The sequence below is a fragment of the Aplidium turbinatum genome, chromosome 7 (assembly GCF_918807975.1).
Source record: "Aplidium turbinatum chromosome 7, kaAplTurb1.1, whole genome shotgun sequence".
In the NCBI taxonomy this organism is placed as follows: domain Eukaryota; kingdom Metazoa; phylum Chordata; class Ascidiacea; order Aplousobranchia; family Polyclinidae; genus Aplidium; species Aplidium turbinatum.
In genome coordinates this window covers 3,872,136-3,881,917 of record NC_137478.1, presented here as the reverse complement: position 1 = coordinate 3,881,917, position 9,782 = coordinate 3,872,136, and the positions used below count along the sequence as shown (strand labels likewise).

The 9,782-nt window shown below is 37.6% G+C and overlaps 1 protein-coding gene across 1 annotated transcript; it reads right to left on the bottom strand.

Annotated features, from left to right (window-relative positions):
- LOC145774100 (large ribosomal subunit protein eL15-like) lies at positions 1-9,782 on the bottom strand. Its single transcript, XM_082585250.1, has 6 exons — positions 9,671-9,782; positions 9,176-9,348; positions 1,406-1,542; positions 1,161-1,271; positions 307-483; positions 1-86 (listed from the first exon to the last, which is right to left on the bottom strand). The coding sequence occupies exons 2-6, from the start codon at positions 9,345-9,347 to the stop codon at positions 69-71; spliced, it is 615 nt and encodes a 204-aa protein (XP_082441376.1). The 5' UTR covers position 9,348; positions 9,671-9,782; the 3' UTR covers positions 1-68.

Below are 9,782 nucleotides of genomic sequence, written 5' to 3'. Positions count from 1 at the left end.
TAAGATGAAAGCGTTGTATTGAATTATCACGTAGAAATGACCATAGCCAACACAACAGCAGTGAAAGTTTATCGCTTGCGACGCATCTGAAACAAAAATATTGTCATTTTATAAATTAGGCAAATTTAATACAGTAGAAAAAACAACCTTTATCGTTTGCCTGTCGTTTTAATACAAGACTTTTACCAAACAGAGAGTTAATTGGAGAGAAGTTGATTTAAACATCTTTGCAGCACTAAGAAAATATTAAGAATTTCGATACGACGCTTTTCAGGAAATGGCTATATTAAGCAGTGAACACTTTACCTGTGTCGTGTTTTGTCGTTTCCAGCAAGCGCGTCGGGATCCACCGATTGTCTTGTGGAATTTGTGTCCTTTGCCCAAACCACGGCTCCTTCTTCCTGCTGCAGTTAATCCTCGGTTCTCGCGATGCTTCATCACGGACTTGCAGATCCAGTTGATTGATGGATCTCGTCTGACCACCTTCACAGGATGAAACGTTTTTATTTAGACAAAAAGGTTTTAGTTTTTCTATGCTATATAATTTTTTTTATATCAGACAAGAATGCCCATATTCGAATCGCAAAAGAAACAAAACAAAGAAAGTATAAAAGTAAGAGGCATACAAACAGCAGCAACGCAAAAGCATAAAAAAGAGGGGTTTAAAATATTGGTCAATTGTACGTATTACGATTGCACCTATTATTTTTACTATAGTACACATCCCAAGGAAAAATAACCACAATGATTCTACCCTATATAATATGATAGCATGTAGTTTTTTTGTTATATATATCATACAAATACAATTCCACAGAAGTTCAAATGAAATCTGCCAAATATAATATATATCTTAAGGCTGACGTGAAAACAAACACTTTAAAGTTATCACTTATCACAAAACATGCAACTGAGTCGTTTATATCAAGTATTGTTGTGGATTTGATCAAGCCTTAGAGATAATTGTTTTTCTTTATACAGTGCAACAGACCATTAATATAAAAATCATTTTGGATGGTATGACTGTGTATAAAACATGACAAATATATAAGCTGATGATATCTCCAAATCTACATTATTTATCACATGTGATTTGTTTTCTATTTTACCGGCCGCTGATGTGCAAAAGCTTAGGTAGCGAGTACCACGATGTACATTACCTTATGCATTGGATCAATCAATATCACTTCAAAATATTTGTATGTGGAATCCTGGGCAACCCAGTAGCTGTTAAGAACTCTGAGGGCACCACAGTGGCGACCAGCTCGTTCCTACACACAAAACAAATGGTTACACATGCACCGCACAATAGCAAACACGCATCTGTTACTTCAGCAATATAATTTTGGGTAATTACACGCTTCCACTGCTACTACTGGACAATATGCAAATGTAGGTAACTCACTTCAGCAACACTTTGTAAGTTTCGAGCAAACTTAATTTGATTCACACCATGGTGGACAGGTTTGCCATAAGTAGCTCCCTTGGGCACTGGCTTCTTGCGACCACCTCGTCGTAGTCTGACACGGTAAATGACAAACCCTGAACATAGTATATCAAACACGTTTACAGACTAGTAATATACACATGCAGACTACTAATATACCACTATAATATTAGTTCACCATACCTAGTTTCAGAGCACTGTACTAATATATTGCTGAAGGCTACGAGTATATTAAAGCATTTACAATATTTTACAAAGCCACAATGTGCATGTTGTTGGAAATGGTTCAGGTTAAGACATGAAACGGTTAAAACTAAAACTGTGCATGGTTCCAATTTTCAAGTCACACAATGAATACGTTCCATATCTAAAGCCAATTGAGCTGATAAAATGCTTACAGATATTATTATCTACTGACATACGTGCATTAACTTAAAGTTTTAAAGTGTTTTACTTTTTGGCAGCTCTAGGCTAGGGTGGAAATGCACTGAAACACACCGGAAGGAAATATTGACTCCCATTTATTGATTTGTTGTTAAATTTCAACAAATCAATAAATGATTCAACATTTGCTATCGTTGGAAAGCACAAGCATAGATCTAACCAACTAAGTTAATACCAAGTCCCCATAGGCGCCGACTTTTCAAAAAACCTTGGGGGGCGAGAAAGGTGATGACGTCATAACGAGAACGCTATTTTACTCAATTAAAATAGCGTTTAATTAAGCTTACTGTCTTGTTTATATTGACACCTAGATCGCAAACCGAATTTATTAGAATCGCTGCTTGAAACGATTAATTTTACTTTTACGCATGCAGTATGCCTAGTCGCAAAAATTTTGATATTGTTAGCTCATAATTGGAACAGTTGGAAAACAAGCCGATTCATTTCCTTTTCGTGCGAGTGAATAACGATCAAGACAGTGAAGCTATCGAAATAAAACGCAAAAAAATCATAATCTCAAGCAGAGTGGAAACCCGCTATCAGTTTTATTACCTCGTTTCGCTCGTTTTGCTAATTACTTACCTTCAAAGCGTTAACAACGGCGAAGTGTTTTCTCTTTTGTTTTTTATCTAAAGTCTTAATAAGTTAGTCTTTTATCGAATGACCGCATATACTCGAGATGTTAGCAAGTGATTTTTACCTCAAAGACAGGTTGGTTCAACTTATACACGGGACAAGCTGTTGCCTCCAGCTCTGCAGTTTACAAAATGAACGCATTTTTGCTGCAGAAAAATCATTGCGGACGTAGATTACGGAGTAAAAGGTCGAAGTAAAAGTTTTGAATACCTGTATTGGCAGTGGTTCAAACTTAATTTTCACATTCAATGATTTCTTGTCAATTCTAAACTTTATGCACTTGTTGAGCATTGAGCAATATATGCAAAGCTCACAAGACAAAACAGAAGAAAGAGCTGTTTGAAAAGATCAATTTTTTTATTATTGCGTGTAGGATATACAGTAATTGTTCTTATTACGTAACATTCCATGATCGTTGAAGTCGATGTCTAACCTTGGCGACCGCATAAAACAATGATGTCAGGTTGGCTAGGTCAGGGCTTCTCAAACTATGGGTCGCGACCCCAAACGGGGTCGCGTAATGAAATTTTGGGGTCGTAATGAAATTCTAGTGCCGGTAGGTTGTAGTCTTGCCATGATGTCAATTGACCGCAACCGTCGGTATGAAATGTCGAACGATAAAATATAACCAATCGTAACAATTGATGCATTGTTACGCAGTTACGCTATCATTGCTGTAACGTACTGACCAAAAGTAACCTTACCGCTCGCATTATGATTTCAGAGTAGCTTATCAACTAGTTTCTGAAGGAACCAGTTACAAGATTAATTGACTATGGATCAGTGGTTAGGTTTCGTAGATTCATGCGGTAACAATTGCAAGCACAAAGAAAACAATTGATAAGTCAGAAAGAAAAAGAAAATATAATGATCAAAATGATCCGTTTTAATGTCATTAACGTGGATGTCCCCATAATGCAACAAAACTTTAATTGCAACAAAACTGTTGGTGTTTTATTTAAATCCAAGATGTTGAAACTTGACTTTAATCCGATCATATATTTAAATGAAAAACGTATCTGCTTTGAGACCTAGTGAAATATTTAGGAGTAATAATTAACGACTTGCTATCCGATGATGAAGACACAAAACGGCAATTACGGTCGTTGTATTGTGCTGGAAACATGTTAAAAGCAAGGTTTTCCAAATGTTCGATTGCTGTTAAAAATGTGTTGTTTCGTTCCTATTGTATGCCTTTATATGCCTGTCAACTATGGTGCAACTTATCTTTCATCCAATAGTAATCGCTTACGTGTTGGATACAATAATTGTTGCAGAATGTTTTATAATCTGCAGAGACGACGCAGCATCATCTCTGCATTCGTTGATAACAATACCACAACTTTTCAAGCTCTCATTCGTAAAAAATTATACCAGTTTGTAACACGATGTAACTTGTTTTCCAATCAATGAATTTATGAAATAATGCCAACAGACTGTTTCTATCAATCTTTGTATGTGGTACAATGCAACTCAGCTCTTCGGAGTTGAGTATCTGCTTTGTTTCTACATTTTATGTTTGATTGTAAAATAGACCATGTTGAGTCTGATGTAAATAAATAAATGGGGTCGCATAGAAATATATTTTTCAAAATGGGGTCGCAGAGCAAAAAAGTTTGAGAAGCCCTGGGCTAGGTGATAATGAGACGACGTTAATGCAGGCAATATCTGCGACCAAGACCATAAAACACCTTTTCTTTTATCGGTTTTCGATTTAATTCTCACACATTGTGAACAAAAAAATGCGTTCTGTTAAATCATAATTGATCTCACAGCGGGAAGACCTCGTTGAAAATAGCGTGTCTAATTTAGCTGGTTTACTTGATATTGCCCTGAATAGTTACGTGACTATTCCAGCAGCATAAGTTACTCTAAGATCTACTTTGAAATGTCCTCCAAGTATGTTAATGCCAATACTTAGATGAACCATCGAATGGTAGTGTCGGAAGCTATTCGACTTATACACTGGAGAAGGAAATATCACCGATTTTCAGCTCAAAAGTAGGGGTTCGACCTATACTCGAGTACTATAGGCTACTACACGGTAGCGCAGGAGTGTATATTGATGAGTGTATGGCAATGAATGAGATGTAGCCTATACATTTTCACAATACTTACATCAATACAGTGTTTATTGAAGCAAAACACGGATGACAGTTTTGAAAAATGCATTTTTTCTTTAAGCTGTATTCACGTAATTGTTCGTTGCGTCGATGTTTCAACTCGATAAAGTTTACTAAAATCGATTTCATATTTGAAGTCACCAAAAATCCAACGGACGTTTGGATAACTCGTGAAATAAGAATAAACATGCAACTTCGTATTTGCTTTTTCGCTACCACGCGTTTTGACTTTGAAGTTGCTCCTCACGCGCGGGAAGATAAGGAATGTGTGACTGTGAGCGTGCATCTCAGTAGTAATTCACGTTCCAGAGAAAGCCATGTGATCAGCTGCTGTTTTGCGAGCGAGAGCAACGTAGGCTGTTTTTCGCTTTCGGCATTCTTTAAGTCCGATTAAATTGATCAAAATCTCTTTCGTATAGTATTTTATCTTTGAAACACCACTTGTAATAGCTATTTTTGTTGCCCCTCAATCATAAATTCACGGGGGGCGCCGCCTCCCCCGAAAGTCGGCGCGTATGCAAGTCCCGCAATACTACTAGCTCCATCTGGTGGCCACCTAAACTTGACCAAACTCAAACCACTATCAAAAGTTTATTTGCAATGATAAAAACATTAAACGACAGCCAATTAAAAGAACATTTTACTGTGTATTGAAGTACTAACTTTCATTTTTATATCTTATTTTTAATATGCGAGCGAATCGTTGTTCAAAGACAGCCCCCCAACGAAGCTTTTGCCCAATGTATTTCAATGGCAAATGGCAGCACCAAAAGCCGAAGTCGCTGATCGCAGTTTCCGCAAGGTCAGGGTATCGGTAGTTAGGGCACCGGAGTATCGGTATCCGCAAATAAACAAACTGAAAAGATTGAAAGAAAAAAATAGAACATTGCTGATCGCAGTTTCCGTAGTTTACACAAACATTTTAAAATTTCTGGTATGATCCTAAGAGTTTGCCGGAGTCGCTGATCGCAGTTTCCGCAAACATTTTAAATGGTTAGGGTTTATCGGAGCTTCCGCAAACATTTTAAAAGGGTTAGGGTGTTTTTGCAAACAAACAAACTGAAAAGATCGAGAGAAAAAATAGAACAAAGGCGAAGTCGCTGATTGCAATTTCCGTTTTCCCGCAAACATTTAAAAATTCCCGGTAATGATCCTAAGAGTTCGCCGAAGTCGCTGATCGCAGTTTAAAATTTCTGGAAACATTTTAAAATTTCTGGTAATGATCCAAAGAGTTTTTGTTTGTTTGCGGAAACTGCGTTTAGCAACTTCGGCTTTTTTTTCTCTCTCGACGTTTTCAAGGTACGAACTGACGGTACGAATTGTTCATGGTACGAATTAGGTTCTATCCAAATGTAATGCATGCCAAAGTCGCAAAAATGTAATGCGTCGTTCGGCAAACACAGTCACATCCTTTTATAATGAACGGAAAATTACCCAGAGAAATTCTCAAATTCAAGAAAATTAAAAAAACTCTTAACTTTATTACTCATAGTTGAAAAGACATAAAAAATTGGGCGGTAGGCTACTTAAATTAAAAAGGCAGTGGCTATTTGACCGGCTCCGGTCTTTGAATCTGAAACACTATTTGACCGGTCATGACGTCATTACACAAGTACTTTTTTCTTTTTCTCTTTCAAAGCAAAAGACGTGAAGCGCCGGTATAAAGTTCTAAATTCAACACGTTTTCTTCAACTCAGTCCGTGGCGCATACGTTGCGTCTCGGGTTGCCATTCTTAAGGGGATGAGATCGATGCTATCCGGAAGCATTGACTTTTTTTTCATTTTTTTTTATCTAAACTTTGAACCGAAGCGCATTTTTGTGGTCAATTTAGTTATATTTTTTAAAGAAGTATTGTATAGGCTATAACTAACTTGAGAGCAAAAATGTAATTTTCTTTTAAAAAAAATGGACGATTGGAAAATTGGACCACTTATCACGATCGGAAAATTACCAAGAGAAATTCTCAAATTCCAGCAAATTAAAAAAACTCTAACTTTATTTCTCACATTTGAAAAGACATAAAAAAATGGGCTGTAGGCTACTCAAATTAAAAATTGATAACAAAAATGCGCTTCGGTTCAAAGTTTAAATAAAAAAAAATGAAAAAAAAGTCAATGCTTTCGGATAGTATCGAACTCATCCCCTCTAGAATGGCAACCCGAGACGCAACGTATGCGCCACGGACTGAGTTGAAGAGCACGTGTTGAATTTAGAACTTTATATCGGCGCTTCACGTCTTTTGCTTTGAAAGAGAAAAAGAAAAAAAGACTTATGTAATGACGTCATGACCGGTCAAATAGTGTTTCAGATTCAAAGACCGGAGCCGGTCAAATAGCCACTGCCAATTAAAAATTGACCACAAAAATGCAGCAGTCTAACGATTGAGTTAATTCGGGTCAAAATTTAGATAAAATTAAAAAAAGAACGCTTCCGCGTAGCTTCGAACTCATTCCCTCTGGAACAGCAACCCGAGACATATCCTACACGCCACCGAATCAGTTGAACATAATTGTCGAATTTAGAACTTATATAGGCACTCTTCGCGTCTTTTGCTTTGAAAAGAAAAAAGTGCCTATATAGTCACGTCATGACCGGTCAAATAGTGTTTCAGATTCAAAGACCGGCGGCGGTCAAATAGCCACTGCCTTGATTTTTTGGGATTCATAATCCAGGCCTCGAAATTCACGGCGGACACCGCGGACATGTCCGCCGTCACAGCATGTGATGTCCGCGGGAAGTACCCTCTAAATCGGTCATATTTGTCCGCCGAGAAATAACACAGGAACTAGCGATACAGATCGTCACTGCATAGCACGAACAGTTGTTGTGAGAATATAATTTCCCGCGCATCTAGAAAATGTAAATACTGCATCCCTTAGCTTCCATTCAAGCAGGAAAACTTTCGATTTTTACGTTGCTTTAACGATTGATGACATTGAAACAGCGTAACAAAGGTGAATTCTTCGCCAAGAATCGATGGGAGTACCGATACTTTTACACTAATCACGCGCAACGTAGTTCAAGTCTTACGTCACAGTGTCTGGCATTGATCTCCGAGTAATATCATAAGCCAAGGTTGGTTATAAAATTTGTTAAGTTTTGGTATTACAGTTGAAAAAGAAAAGGCCCAGAGAAAACACGCAAAAATACAACACGAAAAATAAATCTAAAGAAAATATCCTAGCGACACTTTGCACAGCAGAAAATAGTAGCGTTAGTGTAAAAGTTTTCCGACTCGTGCCCAGAGCATTGTGACGCAAGAAGCCACACGACCTTGTTCGGTGGAAGTTAATCAGTTATGCGGCGTATAGCAGCTACACGGCGCTTTGACTCTTCAAGCGCATGTCGTTGATCTGATAAAAGCCTTTCCAGAGTGACTTTGCTGAAATTTTAAAAAGCCTTCTAATAGTTCTCAAATGGTGAAGAATTATCAAGATACAGTGATTAAGCATGACGATCGACGCTAAAACTGGTCTGTCCGCCGTGAGACTTGATTTGTCCGCCGAGATAGCTGCTCAGACCGGACACGTTTGTCCGCCGTCAACAAAAACGAATTTCGAGGCCTGATAATCCACAAAATTTAATCACCTGTCTGCACGTTTAAACTACAGCTTCAGTTAAAATTCGGGATGGCATGCACAAGTATGCTAGACACAATTTTTGGATGCAACCTAGTTTGTACCATGAACAATTCGTACCGTCAGTTCGTACCTTGAAAAGATCGAGAGAAAAAATTAAAAAAAGCCGAAGTCACTGATCGCAGTTTCCGCAATCATTTTTAAATTTTCCCCCTAAAAAGATCGAGAGAAAAAATAGCTCAAAACCGAAGTTCGTTGATCGCAGTTTCCGTTAACCCTAACCGTACAGTAATCTATGCTCTAACCCTCGCTGATCACAGTTTCCGCAATTTCCGTTAACCCTTACCCTAATTCTAACCATAGAGTAATCTATGCACTAACCCTCGCTGATAGCAGTTTCCGTAAACATTTTTCCGCAGTTTCCACTTACCCTAACTCTAACCATAGAGCCTAATCTATGCTCTAATCCTAACTGATCGCAGTTTCCACCAACATTTTTCCGCTAATCTTATCCCTCGAGTTTGTTTCAAATTGTTTGGGGAAACTCCGATCAGCGACCTCGGCTTTGTGCTATTAAACTGCAATCAGCAACTTCGGCTTTTTTTAATTTTTTCTTTTGATCTTTTCAGGGTACGAACTGACTGTACGAATGGTTTAAGGTACGAACTAGGTTGCACCCCAATTTTTTGTCTTGCTGCTGTTTTTATTACAGAAACAAGACTTTGCCATTTCACATTGCGTAGGTATTTTGATCAAAAGCGCACACAAAAATGGGAGTAAAATATACACATTTTTTATCGTTCTTTTCACAAACTTTGTTTTCAAAGAGAAGGTGGGAGAAAAGAATACGTCATGCTCAAGTGGATTTGTGCATATAGCCTCAGAATTTATATTTACAATATATATATATATAAGGATAGCTACCGGTACTGCATTTACATTTTACCTTGTTTTGCACGATATCCAAGCTTTCTTGCTTTGTCAGGTCGGCATGGCCTTGGTGCACGATGCACAGCTGTTAACTGTCGGAAATGCCAGCATCGAATTCGATGCAAATAACGCATAACATCTGACTGTTTTTTCCGCCATAGTTCACTCATATATCTGTAAGCCCCCATTCTGCATAAATGTGAAATAAGTTCATTTGGTTACACAAAAGTCAAATAAAAACTCATTGCTTGCACGACATACACTTTTTTTCACTTTAATACCATGCTGATTTTCAGAAAGACTTATAAATTAAATACTTTGAATGGCAGACTAAATTCAAACCATTTAGGACGAATTTCAATTTACGATTTTGTTCTACTCATCACTCACTTAAATTTCAACAATAAATGGCTACGGAACACTAAAAATATTCAACAAAGGTGAATGAAAAAGATTCTGTTGTAATTATGTTGCATAAATTATCCAATTAAAAGATTTAATTCGATATTACCTGGCGCTGAGAACAGTTTCAGGCCACCGTACCAAAAAGAGATGGTAAAAGCAATTTGTGCTTTGGAATCGAGATCTGAACCACAAGGGGGCAGGCTTCAACCACAATAAGA

Excerpts from the sequence above, each read along its gene's own strand:
- LOC145774100 (XM_082585250.1), bottom strand. The coding sequence starts at position 9,347 with ATGGGGGCTTACAGATATATGAGTGAACTATGGCGGAAAAAACAGTCA. Across the intron at positions 1,272-1,405 it reads ACTTACAAAGTGTTGCTGAA|GAACGAGCTGGTCGCCACTG; the intron begins GTGAGTTACCTA and ends TTTTGTGTGTAG. Across the intron at positions 484-1,160 it reads TGATTGATCCAATGCATAAG|GTGGTCAGACGAGATCCATC; the intron begins GTAATGTACATC and ends CATCCTGTGAAG.